The sequence below is a fragment of the Haliaeetus leucocephalus genome, unplaced genomic scaffold (assembly GCF_000737465.1).
Source record: "Haliaeetus leucocephalus isolate CR32 unplaced genomic scaffold, Haliaeetus_leucocephalus-4.0 Scaffold339, whole genome shotgun sequence".
Taxonomy (NCBI): Eukaryota; Metazoa; Chordata; class Aves; order Accipitriformes; family Accipitridae; genus Haliaeetus; species Haliaeetus leucocephalus.
The window spans coordinates 16,001,564-16,028,985 of NW_010972775.1; the positions used below are offsets into that span (position 1 = coordinate 16,001,564).

General features: G+C 41.2%; 1 protein-coding gene across 1 annotated transcript in view; it reads right to left on the minus strand.

Annotated features, from left to right (window-relative positions):
* The window catches only part of AGBL1 (ATP/GTP binding protein-like 1), a 276,170-nt gene that overhangs the window by 70,092 nt on the left and 178,656 nt on the right, over nucleotides 1-27,422 (minus strand). The window contains exon 22 of the mRNA XM_010572299.1: nucleotides 18,485-18,645. Coding sequence (XP_010570601.1) covers nucleotides 18,485-18,645 — 161 coding nt within the window. The remainder of the gene's footprint in view (nucleotides 1-18,484; nucleotides 18,646-27,422) is intronic.

Genomic DNA, 27,422 nt, shown 5'->3' on the forward strand with positions numbered 1-27,422 from the left:
CAAAGTGAGATGAGACTGGCAAAAATGTCACACAGAAAAGGATATAATTCTTTAAGTTTATTAGTAGCAAAAGACAGCATAAATTGTTAGTCCACTTTCCAGAGAAGGAAAACCTATTGACAATAAGGCTGCAAAGAGTGATTTTGCACAAATTTTCATAAAAAGGTCAACTGTGATGAATTAACATTGTTAAGAACTAACAAAGGAGTAAAGGAGGCACAGAATACAAAAGGAGTAAGTTAGAGAAGTTACATAGCTTAGATCTTTCCAAATGAGCTGAAACTGCTATATTCTTTCTTTCTTTTAAGGAACCAACTCAATCAATCTCAAAGCTGTTAACGATTATTTTTTTAGAACTGAGGAAGGATTGGTGATGAACTAGAAAACTGACACAACGTAGTAACTATCTTTTGAAGATAGAAAAAAAGGGAAGACAGCGAACGATAGACCTGTCAGCTTAAGTCCAACTCCTCAGAACAAAGAAACAATCTGGAAGTACCTAGGAGAAAAGAAGAAGTGGGTATCAGTCAACACAGCTTTGTCAGGAACAAATCATGATGACCCATTCTAATTTGCTTCTGTGAGAAGGTGTCAGGGGAATACCCAGTGGACAAGATGTCATATAGTAAAGTTTTTTGAAACTATTTCAAATTCTCAGAGAAAATAAGCAGCATGATCTAGATGAACTACAGCAGAGTAAATATAAAACTGTTTAGAAAGTTGTGCTCGGAGAGCAGTTCTCAGTGTTCCACTGTCAAAATGGATAGATGTGTTGAATGAGCTTCTGCAGGACTTAGTCATGGATTTGGTACAATTCAATACTTTCCTTTAAGATTTAGATGAAATAGGAATTATGTTAATTCAATTTGCAGATGAAACCAAAGTAATACAAAGATTGTATTAAAATTCAAAATAATTTTGACAAACTGCAGATGTAGCCTGAAGAAAACAGTTGCAATTCAGTAGGGTCAAGTACAAGTTACTACAATTAGACAGGAATAATCAATGGTACAAACACACAAATGAGGAGCAATGACAAGGTAGCATTTCTACCGGAAAAAACCAATTTGCATTATTGAAGATTACAAGCTGAACATGAGCCACTCATTCCTTTCTGTTACAAAAATGCAAATACAATACTGGGTGGGGATAAAGAATGTAAGCTGGCAAGACATATAAATTAATGTGTTCTCTCTTGATCCAGCACTATTAAGATCTCTGCTAGTGTTCCCTTTCCAGTTTGGGCAAAACAATTCAAGTAGGACTTGGCCCAACGGAAAAGGGTCCAGAGGATACATTGAAAAGCAAATGATCAGTTCTCTATGTCTAGGATGGATAGGGCAAAAAATAACTGGCAAGGTCTTCCTGTAGCAAAACAGGGCTCCAAGATACCTGGAAAATGTGAGAGTAGTAGGAGCTGAAATAGATTATTTGGAGAGAGTATGGTAATTCCATTATTAGAACTCTTTAAGAAAAAATTAGAGTAACTTGTCAGGAACGATACAGGTAAAGCTGATCCTCACTGGGGGAAACAGATGACCTGTGGAGATCCCTGCCAACCCTTAATTTCCCCAATTTTATGCAAACACAAATGAAGCTAAAAGTTTGTTCCCCACAACGATAATATAGGAGGAATAATTTCCATACCAACTGGCAGAGCAGAGGAAAAGGAGCAGCAGGACTGTAAGAGGTCAGGTCTGCTAGAGTGGCGCGAGATGACTTTCATCACTTTCCACCAACCATAGCAGGAATAGTTGCATATCAGAAATGGGATGTGCTAGTAAGATTGCACATGGCACCCAAACCATGAAAATCAATCACTGCTGGAGACAACAGTATTTAAAAGCAAATCACTGTAAGGTCAAAAGACAGGAAGATGAGGAAGTGCAAGTCTATATCAACATGCACTGATTGAACAGTGCAGTGTTAAAGTAAAGCTTGAATAAAACTTGCTCATCCTAGAGCTAAACCTAGGGAGTATTACAGGTCACTCCTTTCTTGCAAACTCACTCCTTCTCACAAAAAGTCCATAGAAGATCAGAAGGAAGGGAATTAGAATGAGCTTTCATCGATGAGCTGTTAGGCACAAATAGATTAATGAAAGCTCTGTACAATGCATCAGCAGCCACCAGGCTTGGCAGGGCTGTTATCACTGGGTATTAGTTTGTAACAGTATAGAAGGAGAGAGGCCACTCTGGGCAGAGCTGCCCAGTGAATCACAGTGGATCAGGAGCAGAGGGCTTCCCTTCAGAAGGCTGAGCTGGGAACATGGCCCTGGGAATACTTTTTCTTACCAATTTCATCTAATCTCTCTAAATCACTTTTCTATTCTAGGCTTTGTTTCTCTGGAGCCACTTGCAACATTCCTTTGTTGTGACTGAAGGAAGGAAACAAAAGAAGCAGCAGAGCATTTTGCTGTATTAAAAGCACAAAGTAGAAATGTTTTGGTCACTGAATGTGTACTCTGCATTCTTAACTGTCCTGATCCAAAGCACAGTAAAATCTTCAATTGCCTTGGGTCACATCCACAGTACAAGCTGACATTTCATAAGTCTGGTGTGGATTATACAGGACTGAATTATCACAGCATAAACTCTGGATTGGATTTTGTACAATCTGTGGACCTGGTATCTCCTTTCATTTTCCCATCTGCATTTTAGCAAGGGCTGCTAGTAGGTATCTTTCAATAGGGTTTGAGGAGATGCATTTCCAGTTTTCACACTCTGATAGGAAGAGGCTTAGACTCTAAAATAGAAAGGAGAACAGATTACAGCCATAGACTATGCCTTCTCTTCTTTTTTTTTTTCTTTTCCTTTTTTCCCTACCCTCTGGTGAGATAGCTTTCCTTAGTTAGTTATCCTGCTACTAAATCAAAATGGAACCTATGAAAGGTGTCTAAGATAGATGCGATGAATTGCTCTCAATGGCTGTAAAGAAAGCTTTTGATAACTGACGTGGCCAGATTCTTAACTTTTAGATGGTTAATAAAGTTGATGAATCCCATTCGGTGGGCCTGAAAGACTTTGGTATAGTTTTTCTTTGTGTGTATGTGTGCTTCCCCCTACTCCCATCAACTCCAACATTAAGTGGAATAAACTTTACCATGACAAGCTATAGGTAGGTAAAAATAGTGTGCCTTGTTTTTTCTAGAAATGAATTAGCTCTGGTGCTATAAAATCTCTATAATTTGGATTCAAAGGCAGACTCCTCTAACACTTTATGCACAGCAAATATATGCACTGTTGCTGCTGGGAGATTTATTCATGTCACAACCGAAGTACTTCACGTGTCCAAGAAGAGTGAGTCCTTTGGCTTTTACTTCTTGTGACATCCTCAATGCATTAGCTTTTCCATCCACAGGCCAGAGTATATTAGGGATTAATACGGCTCAGCAACTCAACACACACAGATTGTCAGTCTCAGTAATCAGCCTGAAGAATTTTGAGGACAGTTGTTATTTACAGAAAGTAATAAGAGACCCAGCAGAACACTTAACTCTAAATAAACAATGTGGAAACTTCACTACCCAGAAAGTCCTAAGTGGTAAATAGGCAGCTCAGATGTTCCCGAGTACCGTTTGATTGCATTCACGCTGAGAGGTAGCAAAAGCAGAAGATGGGAAAGGGTAAGTCAGAAAGCAGGGGGCCTTTCTCACATGGATTCACTCTCATTTCCACTAGTGTTCATCTCTGGTTTGCTAGTTCATTAAGAACACGTTACAAAAACCAGTCTCAACACACTGATCACCAGCACCATTGTGCAGCAGCGTGGCATGTGTTACAACACACAGGTCAGTAATAGGGACCTTCTGGCATCTGGGCAGCAGCAGGTCTCACTCCAAAGGCTATGCAGAATCTGAAGGAGCTGGCAGGGCCTTTCTGCAGCACAGAGTAAGGGGTAACTGCAAAGTGAGTTCTCTTTTCTCCTATGTTTCCTTCACCAGAGTATCCGTACTTGGCAACGTGAAGGGAGACATTTCACTTGCACAGGAAGCAAGACTGTGGTAAAGTGCAATGAACGAGACAGACAGCATAAATCTTGCTTTAACAAGAGCACTGCTGCATGGATCCTAAATTAACCCTCGGTCCAAGCTGCAGCCCAGCCTAAGAGGGGATCATGTAAAGAAGCATCCCATTAGAATGGCGAGGAGACTGCAGCCAAACCCCATCTCCTTAGAAACATGCAGTAAGTTACCTCCATGCTGGAAAAACCACTCTTCAACAAGCTGCTGCTATTCACACAAGGACTTGGAGTTGAGCTCTAAATATAGCAAGGTGGCACAATAGAGAGGGCTCCCACACTTATGGTAACACCAGGAACCAGAGCTTAGCGATGTGAAGGGGCTGATAACAGCTTCTGTCGTTGGGCACTTTGTGGTTAGACGTTGCCAGCGGCTGAACTCCTTCCAGCAGCTTTTTTGATATACCGTTATAACCAGGCAAATGTTGGGCTAAAATAAAACCTGATAGAGTTCAGATATAAAATGGTCTGCCCCTCAAGACCCACCCTTGCTGATCTTTGAACTCGGTTGTTATCTTGAAGGAAACCCTCTTCTGAACTTTGGTATGAATCTAATTAATAAGTTAATTCCCTGATAATCTATTCTCTTCTTTGTGTCTGTTTCATGATTAATTTAGTTCCAGTGAATTTCCTTTACTGACTGCAGAGTAGAAGCACATTTCCTATCCTATTAATCTGCACTTCTGACCCATCAGCAGGGACTAAACAAGGGCATATGCCTCCATGTCTTTATTTTCTGAACCATTACAGAACACAGGCAATTTCTAAAAAAGCAAGATGCGAACAACTAGGGAAATTCTCCAGGCATACTTGTTCCACTGCTATAGAGGAGATGGAGGTAGGCTGGACACACAGAAGGTGTAAAGGCTGTGAAGTAGTTGAAAACTCTGCCTGATTACATCAGCCACAGATCGAGCTGAGAGGACAATACAGCAAGGCTGCAAACTGCACAGGAATGTCACTCACTGGGCGAAGGATCAGAGAAAAGTCCAGGCCCAAACTCTGAGAAGATAAATCTCTGGTGAGGGGGATGCAGCAAGGATCTGGGTTTCACTACTCTTGAAGGTCCAAGGCTCCCTGATACACTTCCAATATTATTTTCCTGGTGTGGAAGGGAAGGTCTTGTTTGGAGGATAGACAGATTTCTCTGTCTCCCTCCACCTTCAACACTCTTGTTAAAAGAAAGGAAATTTGGTCTGTTCCCTTTCTACCTATTCAGGTAATAATTACTCTTTCAGCATTTTAAAAAATTCTTAGAATGGAGTCCCCACCATTATTTGCTGTTCAAATTAAAAAAAAAAAAAAAAAAGAAAAAAAAAAGAAAAGAAAAAAAAGAAAAAAAAAAAGAAGAAAAGAAACTGCAGGAATGGGAAAGGCTACCTTCCTGGGCTAACAGACTTACCCTCACAGCTCCTGTATGCCCTTCTGGGAAACATTTAAAGAAAAAAAACCAGAACCCCCCCCCCCCAAAACAACAAAACCAAACCAGCCCCCTTCCCAAAAATTAAAACAAAATGTATAGGGGCTTTCTGTGTAACATCCATGGTAAAACAGTGCTGCCAGCAGTTAACATCACAAACTTTCCTTCTGATGCCAGTGTGTCAAGGACGTTTTTAATGATGGACCAAGGGCACTGCTGTTTGTGAGGTGTTTAAGCTGTGTTAACAGCAGCCTCCTTAGCACACAAACCCAGCATCCCACAAGGGATGCAGTAAAGGCAGGAAAGCACCACAAGGCAGAAGACCTCTCTATGCAAACAGGTATGCTGTTTTCATGGCTGTTCCTGTCATACCTACAGGGGAAATCATCTCTGAAGATTCACTGAACATCTTTCTATTGCTTCTTTCCCAGTAGCTGGTTACCTAAAGTTACTCTGTAAGTGAACGGAAATGCCAGAAATGAGACACGAGGAAAAATACTCTGAAAAGGGCAGAGACCTCAAGTGATCCTATCCATTATCTCTTCTCAGATAAATTCCAGCCCCTATGCCAGAGTATTCAATTTCTGAGAAATTTAAGGAATTAGTAGATGTTGCATTTCAGAAGAGCCTTACAGACATCTGACACTGCTGAGGACAAACTCCTGATGGACCATGGCCACCTGAGGGACCTGAGCTGGCAAAGAGAACAAAGATCAAAAGTTATGCAAGGACATGGAGTACGCTGCTCCCTACTTTGCTGTATCACCTGGTGCTGGGTCATGCATGACTAGATTTCCTAAACAGACTAGTATACAGCCAGCAGCAGCAGCAGCACAGTGGGCTTAGCCTTCGGGCCTTGCTCTCCAGGGACTTTCTCTGCTCAGAGATGAGTCTTTGATCTTGAACAGTACATTTGCACAATAAGACCTTGGGTAAGATTTTAAAAAGCAAGAGAGAAAAGTGAACAAAAGCCTTGTTTCTGCATCTCATGTTTCCAATCTGCTCCTCCTTGAAAGGGGCAAAGATACCTCAGAGACATTGTCAAAGCGCCTAAATCAATTTTTCAGCCTAATCCTTTATTTTTATTTCCACCCAACCCTTTTTTAAATCCTGAGCTCCTGAAACTAAGGCATCTGGTTCTTTGTGGTGTTGAGAATCACTTCCATGAGCTGCAGGGGAAGGCAGGGAGAGGGCTTAAGTCTTGGTCTAACCTTACCCTTCCATATCCACCTGTTACATGGACACTCCATCTTTTGCTCCCTGATCTGTACCATGCACAAATTGCCAGCATCACATCCTCACCCATTTTTTTGTCTTTTCTACTTGGTCCTTTCTGGGTTATTTAGGTAAGAATAAGCACTGTCTTCAGGCCAGACACATAACACTGAAATCTAAAAGGTCTAAAAAAATGACATGATTTCTTATGGGCATGCACTTTCACATGAGAGACTCTCGTTTCCTTCACCAATCCCATTTGTGGCCAGTAATCTTCCACGATAATTGCTTAAAGATAAAATGGTTTCTCCAATACAGTTCATCAAAGCAGGTGAGGACAGAGCCGATAAATCCAGGAACCTACCATCCTTCTTGAAAATACTAAACCTCAATGACAAGGCACATGGACAACACTGAAAATATTGCAAAACTGTTACTTTAACAAATGCTACACTTGCCCTAGCAAAACCATCTTGAATTCTTGTCTTTCTATATCTTGAAAGATACAACATAAATAAGCAGGGTTCCAAAGAAGGTAGTAAAAGTAGTTAGAGGCATAGGAAGACTAAAAAAATTGAGCATTTTTCATGACCAGATGCACGAGAAGGGAGGTGATAGTTGTTTACAAAATAACTGGCAATTTGGGCACTCCCAATTATTCTCTCTTACAGCAGAGGACAAAGGTACATTTGCAAAGGTGAAAGACCAGCTGATGAAAGAAAATACTTTCTCTTTCTGCACAACACACAGCTATCTGTAAAACTCATGAGATAGCAGGGTGCAGCCAGGAGCAATGTAAGATTCAAAAAGCATTAGGCACTTATATAGAAAATGAGAGCACTGGAACATTTCATTAGATAGGATTATTGTTATTATAATTATTCAGAAAGGCTACAAATTCTCATGTTTCCAGGTATAAATAAATCACTGTGTGAAGATAGAAAGGCATTCCCCCAGACGGTAGGGGTATTCTGTAATTGTCCACAATGGCAACTTCTTGCATCCCTCTATGAAATCTCCAATACTGAGCACTGTTAGAAATGACAGTTGGCTATATTAATGTACTACAGTGGATCCTCTCTTCTTGTGATTCACTTATTCATATATGAAAACACAAGTTGTGTGCTAAAACGAAAAAAAAAGTATTAATATTAGGGAAAACCTGACAAGATAAATCCAGGTAGCAATACTTTACCCAAATTCTTGGCTGCCCCCTGCAGTTCAATGGAAGATGAAACACTGCTTTATTATTTGAAATGGGTGTTTGCTTTCTCTTTGAATTGCATTAGACTTTTATCTTCTAATGAGATGCCAGTGCTTTTTGGAGGATGCTATAAAATGGCATCTTCAAGAAACAATTCTGAAGTAGAGTGTGTTGTAAAAACTTGTTGGGTAGACTAGACAGAACAAACAGATTAGACAGAGAAGTAGAGAGAGAAGAGATGCTTTCTATTCTTCCCCTTATTCTTAATTTCTGATGATACTGGCCTGATAGCAGAATCTTTTTCTGGCATTCAGCTGCTTCTATTACTTATTCTGCCTTCGAAGTCCAAATCCTCAAACTCTAACTCATGTTGAAATAAGGATTTAAGGTAGTAAGTAACTGTTAACACTTAAAAGGAAGCCATTATAGTTTAAATGGTGAATAATGTGCTATAGATAAAGCTGCTGATTATGTATTTTTAAATGGTTAGGGATATATTTGAAAGTCTAATCATAAAGCATGTTACTGTTACTTTAAAAATGAAATTTGACCTTCCAGAAATTAACTTTTCCTTCATTTAAAAACCACGAGTTTTAACAGGAACAAATAGAATTAGGAATGGGAGATGGAGCAGGGGGGAATATAGAGAGACCATTCCCAAATAGATGCTTTTTCTTCTTTCCTCTTACACTCCATCCTGCTCCAAAAGCAGCCCTTGCACTGGCATGTTGGCTTCACTCAGCACTCATGGTCCAGACAGCAGCTGCCTGAACCCTCAGTATCTACCCACAGACATGAGGGCAGAAGGAAGCCATAGTCTTTCCTTGGCAAATGAAAGTTCACAAGAAACAGGGATGGGTTTCTGTTTGTTTTGACTGTTGTATCCCAATCCAACTCTTTCAGAGTTACAATTTTCCATAGAGTTCTGGCAATGCATCTCAGCAACCTTTCCAGCTTCTCTACCAATACCCCCACCTCCATGTGCACACTGAGTCCTTCCAGAACATCACAGGTCCATCTACACTGTTCCAGGCCAGAATCAGTCCCACACCTCTCACATTGCACTGTGACAGTGATGAGAAAGTGGCAGTGCTCTGTCCTGGACTTCTCCCAGAGAAGACCCCTTATCTGGGTTGCTTTATTAAGTGCTACAGACTGGCCAAGGCCAAAAAGGGATGGGTCTTCATCTTGTACTTGAAAGTGAACTTTCTCCACATTCATGGGAATTGGATCTGGGATTTTAAGCTTGAGTACATTTCTGGTCTGCAGACAAAAAATAAAAGGCTAAGTATTAATTTCATGTGGATCTTCCCCCTCACATCCTTCTAGTCTCAGCTCTAGCCTAATTCTCACAAGTTCTTTTTACCAACATCACATTTAACGTATACATCCTAATAAATCCATATTGTTTCTGAGAGAATACAATGAATTATCAGAGGCTAGAGGGACTGGCTTTTGCATTTGTACCTCTATGCATAAGCACTCATCCACACTGGTACATGTGTGCAGTGCTGGGCCCTGAAACAAGAACCTGCACATATTTATCTCATGTCTCACACAATACCTCTGCCATGTCTCTCTTTACAATATAGAGCGTGGCAGCAAGAGGCAAGGTCTGTGTGTGAGTCACAGACACGATACTGAACAGCCAGAGCCTCTGACAGAATATACAATAGAGCTGAGATGTCAGTGGAGGTGGCTTTGGAGTACCTTAAAAAGCTGTTCAAGTGCCAACTTTCAGCTCCAAATACGACACTTTGCTCGCCCACCCACTTTCCTTCCAGGCTATGCGCTCCTTTTACTGCAACTCAACAGCTTTAATTATGAATTTCTCTGCCTTCTCTATCCCTTTAACTATTTAATCTCTCATTTGTCTTGCTAAATTTTTTTATGTGCTCCTAGATAGCAATTGTACTCTGTCACCACAGTACAAGAGGCCTGGTCAGACTCTCATTTGCAGGCTAGGCACCAGACCAAAAGGACTTGCAATACGCTATTTGCCTCGAAAGCAGAAATCTCTGCTCTTATGTTCCCTTTGCATAGAAAGGATGCAGTGATGGGCACACCTTGTGCCTAGGAGCATCATTATATCAAAACCATTTGGCTCTCCTTAGCTCTTATTGTCTGAATAACTTATACAGGTACAAACTTCTGATCTGGTGAAAAACTGGATCCCACTGGTGGTTTTACAGGAAATTCAGCTCCTTCTAGCCCTATATTTTGCCCACGACAGTGGCAATGTATGCACTACTGTCACCACCATTACTACGCAGGATTGTGAGGGTCTGATGCTACTGATGAGTAGGGAGACATTCTGCTCTATACAGTCTCAGAGACCACTGGCATTTATTTCAGTTTACTTCTAAATTCTGTGATGCTTGGACGTCTGGGCCCCTATGTCGGATCCAAGAAGCGAGACATCCACATGGTGAAGCGTTTGTTCCAGATAATCCAGATCAAAAAGTCTCTTGTTCCTGTGATCTACACTCCCTGATTAACTCCCCAACACACAGGAGAGCAAAGCCTGTTTTGACCTTCAACCAGTCTAATTTTCACCTACATGAGTGTGTTCCTCAAGAGGCTCTGTTGGGAGCTGTGGACAGATTAATTAGAGGTCACCTCAAGTGACAACTGCAATAAAGAGAACAACTCATCAGAGGCAAAATACACTACTTCCACAAAAATGTGCTTTCTTCTAAAGGATTGGAAGTGCACTTTGCCTAACTACCATCCTACCCACTCACGCCATTGCTTCTCCTACCTGAAGGAAGGTACTGTAGCATGTAACAGTATGAAAGATCTGTCTGTTCTCTGGTTTTCAGAAGTCTCAAGTTCTCTTGGGACTCTGGGAACACCATTTGGAAAAGATCCACAAGGAAACACTAAATTACCAAGGTCCTTGAAATAACCTTATCCTTTATCCATGGTTCCCACCAGTCCGAAGACACAAGCACTCCCACCGCAGTTATGCCTTGTTCATCCATACCCTCTTAATATTGTCAAACAGCTGAAAGCAAAGGACAGAAATCATCAGTAGGTTTGCACTGACAAAGTTGTCTCCTCCTGCTGTTGTGCCAGAGCCCCAAATCTAATGCAACTGGTGTTTCAGCTACTGTTGCAGTATACATAGAGTCTCTAGAAGGCTATATATAGTCCTCTGAACCTGCTTCTTCAGCACTAGACCTGTGAGATGTTCAGTCTGAAATGCCACCTCTGCCTGCATTCAGATGACCAATAGTCTAAATGGACTGATCCTCCCATCATCCTTTGTACCCTCTTAGAAAAAACCATCTGTTCTGTTCCAGTGTCAGCACTATCCTGGTCTATATAAAGGCCACCTCAGAGGAACGTGTATGACCCTCATAAAGCATTCCTTTGGGGGATACTTCATAAATGGGGATTGCTTCTGAACCCCTGAGAGCAATCAGCTTTATTTTTCTATCCCAGCATGTGAAGGGCCTGGTGGCTTTCATATTTCAAGTTAGATCTGAAGGGAAAAGAACTGCAGCACAGAAATACAGATGCTCCTAATCAATACGAAAATGTCTAATACCAGACAGTAATATAGCAATATGCCTCACAGAAAGGGCAATGCAGAGCCCATTTGTTCTGCTGGATATATACAAGTTCATTATCTGTAGTCCAGTCAGATCTGTACGTGTATGGTAATTTGAATAGCCTCAGACAGATACAATAGCAAGCAGCACTTTTGTGCATGTTTGAAGTTCCTTCTATGATCTCTTCCTCTTCCATTTGCTCTTTCCCTCTCCTTCCTTTCTGCTGCTATTTAAATTGCTATTATTAGCTATTAAATGATAAATTAATTACCTCTGAAATAAGCATGAATAACTGTACCCAGCCTGGCATAGCTGGGGCTGGCATTTGATAACAATCAACAGAAGCTGTGCAGCTCCCAAGGTATTTCATAATAATAAAAAACAATAGGAGAAAAATAGGGACAGCTCCAGAAAGTGTTAATGAAAAGTTGCTGAATTACAGTGGGTCACCTGTGAACAGCTACATGAAAGCCTTCAGAATACCAAATATATTCGTTATAGGCTGTATTGCTTGGCTGAACCTCCAAAGAATTCACTGGGCTTGTATTTTTGCAATAACAAAGGAGAGACGCTGAAGAGTGCAGGATAAGAAGGATGAAGGGGTGGATGGAAGAAGGTTCACGTTCTTATTTAGAAAACATGGTTATCAAGGCATATAATGACAATAAAATCTAAAGCTTGTAATAGATCCAAACTCAAAATCTGAGGTTTTTTTCCTCTTAAAAGCAGAGGCAGCAATTCTATAGGTCAGACCCTAGGAGGGCAAGAAGATACCACTCTTTCGCAACATCAGTGTGAAAGATCACTGGAGACTGTTACAAGACAGTCAGGAGTTAAGGCATTTCCTGAACTGATCCTAAATGGTTACAGCAACGTGACACCACTCCAAAGCCAAAGCCTAGCTTCAGCTACTCATACCTGTCACATTGCGTTAATGTTAGACTGTGCTCTCACAAGTGTTATAGGAAATACATTAGAAACTCCTTTTTGCCCCATGTTCTGCACCACCAAAGCAACATGGTAGTTTAGCTTAGGTAAATGCATTTCCACGGCACTTTTCTCTCCAGCATCCAAATACAGAAATACCACATCCAGAGATGCTCATAAAGCAGTGGAAATTTCAAATTCCTTTGCCAGCAATAAAATCTGTGACTAAGCTAAAAAGTAGAATCAATAAACGACCTCCTCTTCTGAAAGCTGCCACAAGGTATTTAATGTCTACAGATGATCAAGGTTAAAAATGCACCAGATCTTTACTTAAAGAAAAATGAAGCTTCAATCAAATAGAAATCTAAATCAAAATGTGCAAATAATTCCTGCTGATTTTTTCCCCATGGGGTTAGATTCACTAAATTATGAAAAAGAACTTTCATCTTCATCCATATGTCAGAGGACTTCCCAGAGTCTAACTGTCCAGTCTGCCTCAGGGGACTGGATGCCACAACTGCTGGTACACCCTAACTGTGAGGTGATGGGGTATTTTGCAGGGTGAAGCACTGTTTTGCACTCAAACCCTTCAGTTGAAATTTGTTCCAGTTTGTATAATCAAACCAAATATAACATCAAGGAATGACACCCACATTCACCTGTAAGTATAGAAAGACCCAAACCACCAGGCAAGGGAACCATTTCCCATCACTGCACACAAGTATAATGCTACATTTCTGCTATGCAAAGATGCACTAAAGATGCCCCAAATGAAGCAAGCATACTTTGCTCCATCTGCACTATTTTGTTTGAATTCTCCTCTTTCTCATCTGCTTCGTCTCCCCAAATTCACTTTAGTTTGATCTGAATCACATTTTGGCCACATAGCTTAAAAGATGAGTGGAACTGCTTGTGCAGCCATAATCAGGGGAAGGTGCATTATAGTGAAAAGATGGGAAATCCAACAGTTCAATACTATCCAGGATCATGATGGTGCATCAATGTGGTATAGAAGAAGAGCCAGCACAGTTCCAAACGATCCGCAAATCCTTCTTATCAATTCTTGGATTTGCCATCCATACACTGACCAACCTAACTCTGCTCAGTGTATGGAAGATGAAAAGATTACTTCTGGACAAAGGACCAGATTTTGATTAATAGCAGATTAATAGACCTTTTGATTAATAGCAGAGCTAGAAATATTTAACATCTGGGGTGGAGAGAGATTTCGCTCTGCTAAAGAAAGGTAAGAAATAATCAAGAAATAGAGGAGATTAATAATATCTGAGTCAGCAGAAAACACATAATGACTTCGCAAAAGCCTGTCTCAACATACAAGATGTATCTCATGAACAAATGCCTACAATTGCTGCAGTGTATGCACAACATTTTCTAGCACAACCTGAAGGGCAGAGAAAAAGAAAATGAAGGAATGTGCCATCAGTTCAAACCATGAGGAAGACGGGGAGGATACCTATAGTGGGGGGTTGCTCTTGCTTTCTCTCTTGCTCAAACCTGCTTTAAGTGAACAGTCACTTCCCATCCTCTTTGTGGTCATGACAAATGTGAAGCTACCTGGACAGCGTTGACTTAAAACCTAATTGCTTTTACAGCAAATGAGGCATGAAACTTATTATCAAAAAACATGATGTCCGAAGTACAAGCTGGCATTTCATTTTCCCAGCAGAGAGCTTCTGAATACCAGAATTGACTGCAAGGCACAGTAGGAGGCTGGAAACACAAAATTAGTGATTCTTCCTGGGGCATGGCAACAGCGTGCTTGTGAGGCCAAGTTTGAGAGAGGCCAGAATAAAGTGCCTGTATGAGCACCTGACACATTGCTTTGTTTTTTGAAGGTGGCCTTTGACCTTGGCAGAGTGGTCCATAAGACCAACCCTACTCAATGTTGGTGGGAAAAGGGCTATTTGATGCAGAAAAACACCTAAATATCACTTGTGAAAAGAAAAGCCACAAACAATGAAGTCCTTAAGTAGGTCTTGTGCAATGTGAGAGTGATAATGCCTGAATAAGTGTAAGAGTGAATATGAAGTGTCCCAGGAGCATAGGTTGCTAATTAAGAGACCAGCTAATACCTGGAGCAATTTAACCCCTCTTCCTCACCATCATACATTGTAGCTCTAACGTATCTTATGTGTGTATTGCATCTTATACTTTCTCCACCTTTTGGCATGTTCACAAGACAGCTGCCATATAGACGTGTTGAGGACCAGTGACAAAGAGCTGTTAGGCCAACTTCACGATGTCCAAGGATTTCCTGGTTTTAGGGGAAATATGCTACTGTCCTAGCAGTATAGCCCACAGATGGAAGTTCAGTCCCCCTCCCCCTTGCTTATTCTCAGATACAGCTACTTTGCTATTCTGCCTCTGCTGCAAATTTATTCCAACAGTTACCCCACTCATGCTTGTAAATGACTGTTTATAGTTCACACTTTAGGGGAAAGATAGACTGTAGACAGGAAGAAATTCTCGCCTGTGTACCAAACTCTATTTAGTTAGGTCTGTTAAAGGTTTCTTCCACCTTTCTTTGACTCATTGGAGACAGTACACTGAACACAATGGACCTGATCTGGTGCGAGAAATCCCCCATTCACACAGGATGCCTCCATTAGACCAGTCACTTCCCTGACAGCTATTACCTTGCTCCAATTTGCTAACCGCTGATTCTGACAGAGCTATATAAAGTGCACAGCAAATAGTTTATTCCAGGGAAGCAGGCAGGGGCCAGCCTGCTCCTTCATCCCCTTCACAGCAGTGGTGAAAGTATAAGGCTGCAAAATACCCAGAGCAGAGACAGCCTGAAGAGGAAAATTAAAAGACACATACAGTTATAAACCTTGACAGGTGAAAACATTTGCTGTCGGAGGAAGATGCCGAGATGCCAAGTCAATGCCACACGCACCAGATACCAGGGCAAAGAGTGACAAATGCAGGACATGAACTGCAGGGATTTCACAACAGAAGAGACCTCTGGCTCCACAGCTTTTGATCTATGTACCTTTGCAATGAGACATTTCATCTGGGAGTCAGTTATATCCAGTGCTGGATTAACTTTTTGTTCCATGGCTTGACCTCTCACCTGGAGTGCTACACATATTTAGGAAACACATTAGATCGAGACAGATGTATTTAACATAAGCACTGTGCGATACACCACAGTGCTCACAGCTTATTTTCAGCTTGCTTTCCACAAAACAAAACCCTAACAACTAAATAAAGCTTGCATTTTCACCAAGGTTGAACAATACTAATTATTTTCTTTTGATATTGGTGAATACTGTTCTGATAAGAATCACCCATATTTGTACCTTTTTCTAGACATGTCAGCAAAACAGTCTTTGGGACACACTTTCCTTTGTCAGGAAACATTAGCTACAGTGAGAGCTACTGCTTCCCACTTAAATATCTATCATGCATATCATTTCCTGGGACGAGGGCAGTGCAGACTTCTGGAATACCGATCGCCTGCAACCTGCTTAAAGCCACCACTGTTCACAACGTAAAGCATGTAAGAAAAAAATTGCACAAGGTAACTGCCCAGGCTTTTCCTGTGTTGCATCTGAAGGATCCCCAAGTCTGACTCTGCTTTGGCAAAGGTACACAAAAATTTGGGTATTTTCATTCACAGCTACTCACACTTTCAGAAACAGATAGTATAGAAAGCATTCAAGGATGCTGTGCATTTTTGTGGCAACCACAGAAGACAACAGCGCCAGTTTTAAACTACAAACATTTCACTCTCCTTAAACTCATAAAGATGGGTCTAGTCTAGGAAGCAGCAGAGTATAATTTCCATTGATGTAATGATATACCACCACTAAGCTGCAAGGCTTTGGTGACCTCCTTGTGCTACCTAAAGACCTAGATTAGACTTAATCTTTACAGAGTAAGATTAGACTGAGTGGTATCCCTCAGCTTCCTCCAGAGTAATGTTTCCATAGAGAATAATTTTTTTTTCAAAGTCTGTGAGTTGAGAAAGAGGTGAAGAAATAGCTGCCCTCCTGCCCATATCAGTGTGCTGTCTGTATTCTGCATTCTTCCATTGGTTCCAGTAGGGCCCCTATTCCCACTAAAATCAGATCATGCAATTCCCTTGGATAGACTCACAGAAACCCAGAAGCGAAGTATTAATTTCTTGAATCAGGGTCAATATACTGCACAATCATTTTCCATGAATTATTTCTTTTATGCTAGCAAACATTTGATCCCTGCATCTCCCTTCCCCAACCTTCTGCAACAAGCTCCTGCAATATGGTGCATCTAGGTGGGATTAAACAATTCAGCTGTTTACCTGATCTGCAAATGGTAACAAAATGAACCTAAGCTACTAAAATTCTACAAGCCTGCAATTATGCCCAGTGGAGTGAAAATGAACAAGTAATTGTCACATTGCCTTTTAGCAGTGACATTACATCTCTGGATGCCATAGAGGTACTCACTAATGCTAGGCAAACTTGAAGGGATAGAAGGCTTTGCTTTCAGCTACCATGGACACATTTGGAACAATATGGGAGTTTTACAAAGTAAAGCAATTTTTTCTGTTGTGAACTTCTTTAAAAATATTGGTAATTAGAGAGATTCTTACTATTATTTTGGTACTGATCAACTGCCACACAATATTGGGGAAAATAGAATGAATGCCCACTGATATAAAACCAACTGAAGGAAAAAGTAACAGAAGACTACAAAGATCAGGGAAAATGCTTACTGAGTTGCTGTGACCAGACGGCTTTTTTCAGTGTCTGAGGCTAGTCAGGGTTCTGTGTTTTTCTTCCCATAAGAGAAGTTATTTTCATGCAAAGGCCCTTCAAGCTCTAGTTAAAAAGTGAGAGTTTAATTTATATCTCGAAACCATCCACCTAGCCAGGCTTCAGTAGTTCTGTCTAATGATATGCCAATGATTTGTTGTCCACAACATGGACAGTGTTTAGCATACGCCTTAATTGTTTCATTTATGTATTCACATGTATAAGTGAGCACAGCTAATCCAAAGGAATGTCTCTACCTTTTAGCTCTCTTTTTTCATTATCCCTCATAAACATTAAAAACTGCGAACAAGCTTGTAAGAATGGTTTTTGGCATGAGGAACAGGTGGTGGTAATGTCGGCTAAGTATTCCTGCAGGGGGAAGCCTGGAAGCCTGCTATAAATTATGGGGGCATTTCTGCAACTGAAAAACTTGCTTTTCGTGGATGAAGCTGAGAGAGCTCTTTAGGGAGCTTCAAATCATATCACATCACTAAGTTTTCTTTCTCCATTTGTCTTGGAAAAACATTATTGCAAGCATATGTGCTTGCATATAACACTAACAAGTGACGGTGGCCTAGAAAGAATATATATGTTTCTGCTTCATCACAAATTCAAGCTGAAGAGTCCCATACTCTGACACTTATCCAGGTCAGACTCCCCATATATTTATAATGGGGCAACTTCACTTAAATACATCCCATTGAATGTAGGAAGCAAATAAATTAATTCTGCAATTTGGAAAAACACCTCCTAAATAATCAGTGGGATCATGACTTCTTCCTATGCACCAAAAAGTCATGAACCTATGCCCTAAATGTCTGCAGGACTCTATTTAGTGAGGAAAAGAGGAATTTCTGGGAGTATCCTTGCAGAATCAGGCCTACAGTTTCTAAATCATGCTATCAAAGTCCTTTTCTGATCTGCAATATTTGTTCCCTACCCTGCAGCTCTTAGAGAATGTCTTCCTTGTAAGAGATCCTCTCCATGGAGGATCTGAGGTGGACAGAGCACCACTTGACACTTCAGTGAGCAGAAAAATGTTTCCTGCTGATGCATTTTTCTGGGGCAGTACCATCCCTATGCTCCAGTAATCAGTTTTCATAGGAAAATGGAAATTCACTGGAAAATAGAAATCAGGTTCTTTTCTTTCAACTTTTTTATCCACATGGATGGCTGCAGGGCATGGAACCACTGTTTCAGTAATTTCTCTGAGAGTCAGTTGTATCTTCATTTCCAATCACTCTCAATACACTCCAGTTCCCAAGATGCAAATCTCAGCCTTAAGGAGAGTCCATTTCTGCAGATTTAAACCCAAAACATATCCCCACCAACTTGATTCCCACAGGAGAACCCTCTGAATACTACTATCACTGACCTTTGTGCCCGATCTGTTATCTCCTCCTCCAAATCTAGCAGGAGTGTTGCCTGAGCCATCACCTTCTCACTGCAGGGCAGGGATTTGAGGTGCAGAATGAGCAAACCAAGACAAAACTTGCTTCCCGTCTCCTCCAGCTCTTGAGTTCCCAGCTGCAGGCCCTGATGGAGAGAGGCAGGAATTTTCAGTGCTGAGTGTGCATTTCACAGGTAGATGGAAAGGGTCAGACTTGTTTTGCAGAAGGGCAACTCTTAGCTTTCCTCCTTCCTTTCTGAATTAGAGGTTCTCTCACATTTGCTATATATGGAAATTTCCCCCACAGAATCATTTGTAAATTAACTGACAGCACTTGGTCCACAGAAGCTATTCTAAAATAGCCTAAAATATTTTACAAATGGACAAACAGAGGCAAATAATTGAACTGCCTCGACTACATTTGCAGAAAAAGTCATTGTAAGAATTAGACTCAGCCCCCAGGAGGATCTGAGTGTAAATCCACATTTACAAATCATTAGGACACATGTTTTTTTCTGTCTCTCTGTAGACGAGTCATCTCCCTAAGCAATGGAAAACCCCCCCATGTCCTATGATTGTAAACACTGGGCAGTGGCAAAAATAAAAAAGGAAATGGGGAGAGGGGCAGCAGGAGAGAAGGGAGGAAGAGATCTTTAACAAGTTATGAATTTTTTTTTTTAGAAAATCAATTGCAAAGTAATTGCAAAATAACAAACACCTCTAAGGAATTTCTCAGTCTATTAAAAGCTGATGTCTTTCTAGCAGAGACACAGAAGCACAAACAGGGTTTGGATTATCAACATCATCTTTCAAGGAAGGACTCCTCCAAGCTGTGGATCCTCACTTGGAAGAACCTCAATTATGAATAGTGTGTGTTTGCTTTTTCACTAATTAAAAAAAAAAAAAAAAAAAATCTAGCAAAGAAGGAACACACCAAGGGCCTGCATAGGATTAAGTCAATCTAATCAATGGCAGTTTCATGCAAGCGGTGAGAGGGCAGGAGACAAACAAAGCTCAGATATACTAAAAAGAAACTAAGAAACTGCAAAATCCCTCATCTTTGGCATTTAGTGACCCTATCACAGGTACTCCTTAATGCTAACACATCAGGGGTTGAATCAATTGCTGAACAATTGCTGCTTCTGCCAATACCAGCCCTACGCGCTTTTGCAGCACGAAACATCTCTGCAGCCAACCTTCCGAGGAGAGCTCCAGCTCCATTTCCAAGACTGTTTCCTTAGCAACTCTCAGGAGCCCATGATCACAGTCCTGGCACTAGCATTATGCACGGTGTGAGCTCCATGCCAGCATCGCCTGGCACTTGACACTCTACTACGTATTTGTTAATAGACATCTTATGGGTAATGAAGCCGTACATGTTCTGGTAATCCATAAAAGTAGGCTGAGCTCTGATCCCATGTTGAGGTTTTGGGGGTTTTTTTTGGTTTGGTTTGGGTTTTTTCTCTGTATAAAGTTGTTGCATTTGTAAAGTGCTTTGGGATCCTTGGGTCTGAGCAGCTCTAGAGAGCTAAAAGATTATTTCTGAGCCAAAACCATGCAGGTAGATGGAAGAGAAAAGAGATTTCTCACATAAACATCTGCAGCTGTCTTGCAAAGGTTTTTTAATGCATTTTTGTTAGAGGACACAAACTACTTGGACAGGATGAAAACCACCACTGCATCTCCAGCATATACAATATCATCTGGCATTACAAATACCCTATCTGGTAAGAAATACATTTTCCTATAGTAAACATGTTGTAATTCTGTTTTCTTTCTGAGACCCCGTGAGCGCAGCATGAATCTGTAATTATGATGATGAACATGAACAACACAAAATAATACAGAGCTCAAACATATACTGAGTGGCCAGACAACTAGATAAGCACAGGACCTGCCCAGAAAAGCACACAGACAATCTGAGAAAACATATCCTTCGTGCTAGGCAGGGTCTAGGGTCTCTGGAGAACTGACTTAGCTCTCAGAACTGTCTCTTAAGTATTTTTATCACAGTGGACAAATCTCTGACACCATTTATTCTCTCCATCCTATTCACCTCCACTGCAAGCTTTGCCAAGCAAGATCCAGGTAATGAACTACAGCAATAATTAATAATAGTAAGAAAACAGAGGGAGAGGCTTATGGGAACCAAGGGTCATTAACACAAAACCATGAGAGTGCTTAGCAGCTCTGGATAGATTCCTAAATATTTTATTATTTTACTTTAAAAGACTGAAGATAGTCTTAAGATAAGTGTGGCAGAATTACAATTGGCAGGCAGAAGCAGTGACATTTTTGAGCAAAAACATGTCATTTCCACAGCAAAAGAGTTACTTTCTCAGGGGCAAATAATACAAAGAACATCTTGTGGCTTTCCCTGGGGTGCATCTCAGGGTCTTGCTTCCAAGATCAAGGCAACATACTAAATACCTATCAATCCAGGAGATGTGAATAGTGACTGTGCTAAAACTCAGCCTGTGGCTTTATGATTCCCTGGAGCTTTATTCAGGATATGAAGAGGCCTTAAGAAACTATGAGCAGAGAAATAATAATAATAAAACTATAATATACCTCAGAAGCCTCAGACAGTAATTGCTCATGCACTGAAGTTAGCTGCTGTACGATGGACCCATATTGCTTTGATACCAGACAGCTCAGGAGTAACAGCTGGAAACCTCAGCTAGAGAATTACTTGTTAACACACTTTATTCACTTCAAACACAGACAGACTTTTACTTTTTAACTCAGATAATTCTCTCCCTCTCCCTCCTCAGCTCTCAGCAGAGAGTGGAGCTGGAGGTGCGTAGCGTGACTACCATTAAACTGAAGCTGTTGACAGAACTGACATATCAAACTAACGTTATTGATGGCATCTGCCAGCAATGCCAAGAGCTGATGTAGTGGTTAACAATCAGTCCCTCTTGCACTGCTGAAAGGGAAGCCTGCTCTCCAGGCATGTCCCCTGTAGCTGTGCAGCACACACAGTTGTAAAAATTTTGGGATTATGCTTACAACTCAGACTTGTGAAAATATTCTACAAGAACGCAAGAAAGAAGAAAAGAACAGTAGAAGTGGCGCACCTTGGTTTGGTTAATATGCTGGTAGGAAGCACAACTCCATGGCAGCGAAGCTGTCTTGCTTCTACATATAGTGACAGTATACGGTCTGTTTGCCACAGCTGCACAGGAGGAAGCTGGTCTGCCTGACAGCACCTCCCCTGTAGCGTCCTGCCAGTCTGGATTCTCACTGACCCCATCTTTCTCTCTAGCACAATGCTTTATGGCTCTGTCCTCCTTTGGACACATCTACGTGAGCAGTGGAGCATGGTGCAAAGTCTTCCAAGCCAGCAGAATCTAAGCAAATTCTGAAGCAGGAAACAGTATCTCTGCACCAGAAAGCTGCAGACAAGCTCATCAGTCCTAATTAGTCCAGCCTCAGAAACATGCTAACAAAGCTATACTACTTTGATGATCAGCTCACATCTCTGCATAGTTTCTGCTCTCTGTTACGTGAAAGTACCAGTCTGGACCAGCATCAGCTTGATGCACCGTGCTCCACTGTGCAATATAAATACATCCATTGGTCCCATGGGCCCTATCATGCAGTCTTTTGCAGGCATCGTGTTAAGGTATAACAGTTTAATTGTTTCCTGGCTATTAGAGTATAATGGAGCTAAACAACTTTTCTCAATTCCTTTCCACATTCTCATACTGCAACAGGCAGCATGGGAGGAGGTGACACTTAATAACAGTCCAAGTTTTGAATACACTTATTTTTCATGGGAAGAAACAAATTTCAGAGGTAGGCGACATGGCCAATCAGGTGAATGAAACAGACACTTAGTCTATTAACTCTTGGTCTAGTTAGGTCAATTAATTTCTTGCCTTTTCTGCCAAAACTATTGCTAGCATAACAGCTGGGGCAGTAGGATGCTCACCTGCATCTCTTAATTGACACTATCATAGTAACAGGAAACTGGGGAGCAGAAAAAAAAAAGCTATTCTTTGACTTATCATTAGAACAGGACATTGTCAATACACATTTTCCTTAGCAAAATTGATCAAATCATACTGCAAAAACAGTTCATTCATACTCAGCACTGATGCATCAAATAAATATCCACAACTAAATGTTTCCTATCTCTCTTAACTTGCTCCCAAAATGGTTCACAGTCTAAATGACAAAGCAGTGCAAAAACTTTGTTATTCATTACTCATATGATTGAAACACTCCTGCTGCCAAAGGCAGCAACAGTTTCATAATGCAGACATTGTTGAAGAAGGTGGAAGGACTCCAGAAGTTAAATTAGAAATTTCTTCGCAAGGGTAACTAGAGCTACAGTAAAATCAGAGTTAGAAGATACTAATAAACACAAGTAGACAAAATATTTCAGAGTGATCAATTGTTTCTGTGCTCAGAGAAAAGGGATCTTTGTTATGGAGCATGGCCACTTCAGCGGCCTCTCCCACTTCTGGTCACTGTTCAGTCCTTGGGGCAAGAGCTTTTCTGGGCAAACTCACTTCCAGTCAATACATGTACATACACACTTACAGAATATTCTCTGCATCTCAATAGCTTTACACATGCACGATGGTTATGCCCTAAGGCTGGGTATAAATAAATTGACAGTCTGGTTTCGCACTAATTCCATCAGTGAGCTCTCCCTCAGAATACTAATAGAAACCATTTGGAGGCTCTAGAGGATAAACCAAGGAACTGAATGAAACATTTGGTGCCTGGTGTCTGCAGACTTAATTTTAGCTTGGGCCAGCCCTGAAAGATACTGTCCTTTCAACCCCTATGAATGAAAATACGCAGACACACACTGGGGAGCTGGCAATTTAGACAACTAGGACAGTAGGGAATAAGCCAGGTTTTCTCATGCCCCAGAGATCCCTAAGCAGCAGGTATGACATGCAAAACCGAAGATGTGAAGGGGATGGGGACGGGAATTTGGGCCAAAAGATTTCAAGAGGATTAATCTAGCAAAAAAGGGTGAACATGCAAGAAAAATATAGGCTAGCAGGAATTTCTAGAAAGAAAGATGAGAGAGGTTGGAGTTAGAGACAGAAGATAAAAGGATGGGAGAGATAAAAGGACGAGAAAGTAGGAGGGGTTGTTGAGGTCAGTGGATGCTGATATAGAGGAATGATAACAAGAGGAAAGCTAATGAAAACCTCTACCCCCTTCTCACCTTGGAGAGGTGTGCCTTGCTTTGAACATCTGTCCTCATTACATCTGGTACTTTGGCCTCGTGGCGAGGAAACAAGGCCTAGCTTGCCCTGAACCCTCTCACAAAACTTTTGCTGAACTCAGCTGGTGTTTTGCCTGAGCTGGGGCTGAGTAAACTACTTGGGTACAGAAACAAAGAAATTATTATTGTTTTAATCATTCTAATGGACTCTTTCCCTGGTTAAAGATACGTATATTACAGGCAACACTGTTCAAGGAAAGCAGTGAGTAGGAAGATGAAATACCTTCTCCCTCTGATCTGCTCAAGAAAGAGTCCTGAACAACCTGCTCATAGGAGAACTCGTGATTCAGCAAACAGAAAAACTTGTGGCCAAGTTCTCCAGCAAAACAATTATTTAGATTATGATCTCTCCAAGTCTATTGCAGGGAGGGGTTTCCTCCTCCTTTCCACTGTGCTGACTTGCTATTTGTCTGACATTCCCATCTCCACACCTTTCTCTCGCAGTATTTCCACAGCTGTCTCCCTGTCCTTTCCTTCCACCCTTTTCTACCTTCCCAACTTCTCCTTCTCTGCTCCTCCCTCAGCATCCTTTCTCCCTTCCTTAATCAGCTCCCATGAATTACTCCATCCTCAACATATGGCAAGCTCATCCCGTGTTGGAAGAGCCAAAGAAATGACACTGGTGTTGCATTTGCCGATCTTAGATGGCCACTTTGCTTGACCACTCTATTCCACACACTATCTCATGTTTTATGTCAACAAATTGCAAATTATCCAGGATGTAGACAGGGGTGGCTTTAACTTCCCGCGTCCCCAAAGTCTGCACACTCATAGAGAGAGGTACTAGTTAGATAGGGAATGCTTCCACATCCATTGGATGCTGTTATACCTGTTCTGCATTGCTGTATGAGACCGAAGGTGGTGCATGGTACTAGAAAGCTCATCTTTGCCAGACTGCTTCTTGAATAGCAGAGAGACAGGCTATGCTTTTTTTTTTTTTTTTCTAATGTGGGCCATAACTGTGAGGGGTGGTCATGTCCAGAATAGATGATGAACAAAAAGAGAAAGAGAAATGAGAATATTTTCCCCTATGCAGACAAACCATATAGGAAAATTCTGTTCTTTGTAGACTTCTTGCTTTCCAATAAAGTTGAGTAGTACATTGGTTTTCTGTCTCATTTGTTACCATGTGACATGTGAAGGACCTATTTTTAGGCTTTAGATGGACCTGAACTAGCATCAACAGATTATCCCTCTCTTTGCAGACACTAAGCAATCTTTCACTTCGTCCCACAGTGTCTTTTCAAACAGAACTGAAGAAGCTGAGTGAACAATAATGCCAGACCAGAACTGAGCACTTTGGAGAAATCTGCATTGTTTCACAGTGGCAGGGTCAGAAGTGTCTCAAGTTCTGATCTAAGGACTGTGGACAGTTCTGGGGAGGAGAAGCCTGCCTGCACCATCCAATAAAGAAGAGTGGTCTTGGAAGCGACAGTCCAGAGGGCAAGCTTTTGATAGTAGAGCTAACAAAAACAATGAATCAATGGGCATTTTTATTTTAAATTAAAAAAAGAAAAACAAAAAGCAGCAAAACAAAACAAAACCCAACCCCAACATGCTAATTTGTAAAGGAAAAAAAATGCTCCTCCAGGACACTTAAGCCTCCTACTTGGCAGACAGGGAATAGAACTAGGGAACTGTTCAAGGTCACATAGGGGTTCTGGGGCAGTGTGAGGAAAGAAAGTGGTTACCTTACATTGGTGACAATCGAGTCCTTTATTCAAGAAAGCACCTTTCTTCCCCATGCTCCCAGTATTTGCAACAGGTTAATTGGTATCACCCTATCTGACAGTGCCTTGAAAATTCATCAGTAGTCTATCCATGACTCTCTCTCACATACATACTTCTTCCTGCTATCTGAACACTGTAGAACCTGGAACAAGTCAGACATGTTATAGCCTGCGGTATCTGAAGATTAAGTGTGAGGTGGGGCTTCAAGTATGTCTGAGAATCTGTGTCAAATGAATTAGCTCTTAAAAGCAGCCTTGGAAAGCAAGAAGCTGAAATTTTGCAAGTCCTAAATTGGCAGCCTAATCCCTGGATCACTTTTCCTCCCTTTCTACTTCCACTTAAAAGTTTGCCTGTATAAATAACTTCAGTGAACAAAACAAGTGACCAGACTCTTGGCCCACCCAAGTCCTATTTCAGCTATGAATTTACCCGGTTTGGACATATTTCACCATGGGAGTAAAATATTTTTCTAATCCTGGCTGGTGATCACCACATGCCTTGGAACAAAAGGATTTATGATACTTATAACTTTATGCTGGCTAATGTAAATGCAGATGCTGTTCATAAAGTGTCTAACCTTGCTTTAAAAATTCTTAATAAGGTATTTATCTTCATAATGCCATCCACTATGGGGATCCCCAGGTTAATCATGTGTTACATAAAGAATCAATTGTTGCATCTTAATTTCATGAAATGGCCTCATATCCTTGTATTATATTACACAACACCTTGTTATTTTTCTGTGTGTCGTTGAAGTATTTAAAGCAACAATACTGGGAACTTCCAAAGTAGTTTCTATCTTAAAACTCACTGTGCTATAAACCGCAAAGGAAGAAACCTTACAGCCTTTCCCTCTCATCCCAATAAAATACACGGTATTCTTCCCATCACAGAGGTGATGAAAAAATATATTGGCCACCATGACACATCAAGGCTAGTATGCTTTCCTTCCCCATCCAAAATGAGACCCCAGGATCATGGTACCTCTCACTGTTGCACCAACACAGGGACTGAGGCACTAGAGTAGATTTAGTGAGAAGCGAACACAGCACGACCCAGACATCGCCCCCATTGCTCCAGCCTGGTAACACTCTGCCCCGCATTATCTCCGGTGCTCTGCTCCCACGCCAGCACATTACAGAGACTGGTAGGCCAGTGAAACTGTGTCTTGGACTGGCAGCGATGTTATGCAGAGGAGAATCCAACGGGACAGCGAGCCTGCTTCCTGGGATGCTGCTGCCAGCCGTCCCCACCACTGCAAAGCCTCTCCGCAGCACAGGGCTCAGTGTTAACCTGCACGCTGCTGCGCTCTCTGCACTGTAACACTTTATTCCTTCCCTTTGTAACTCGGTAGCTCTAGCATCCCTAATGCTTTCCCCGTGTTGAAGCTGCCTTCCAGGCCACAAAACACTTTCATGTGCTCCCTCTAGCCCCTCTTTATTACTGCTTTGTCTCTAACAAAAGAAATGACCCATAACAAACACAGTACTCCTCAGGAGGTATTGCCATTCACGTCTATAGGGATATTATAACATCTTCCAAGTCTACCTCTTTCTTCACACATGCAGGCATCTTATTCACTTTTTTCTTTATTGTTACTGCTGCACATGGCACAGACATTTTTATCAAGCTGTCTTTATAATAGCTACTTATGTTTTCTTGAATGGTTAGAGCTAATTCAGAGCCCAATCATGTGTCTGAATGTTTTAAACTATTCCTTCAAACATGCTCTACCCTGCCACTGCCTATGTTTCATCTTCCATTCCGGTACCCACAGTCTTTCAGTCCTCCTTCCTACTGTAAAATTTGTATCAGCTGCAAACAGTAAATCTTATTATCTTACTGTTTTCCTTCCCTTGCAGTCATTAAAATTATAAATATTGATCAGCCCAATTCACAGAGTGGTAGCTGGAGTCAACTCACTTCTTTCCATCCCAA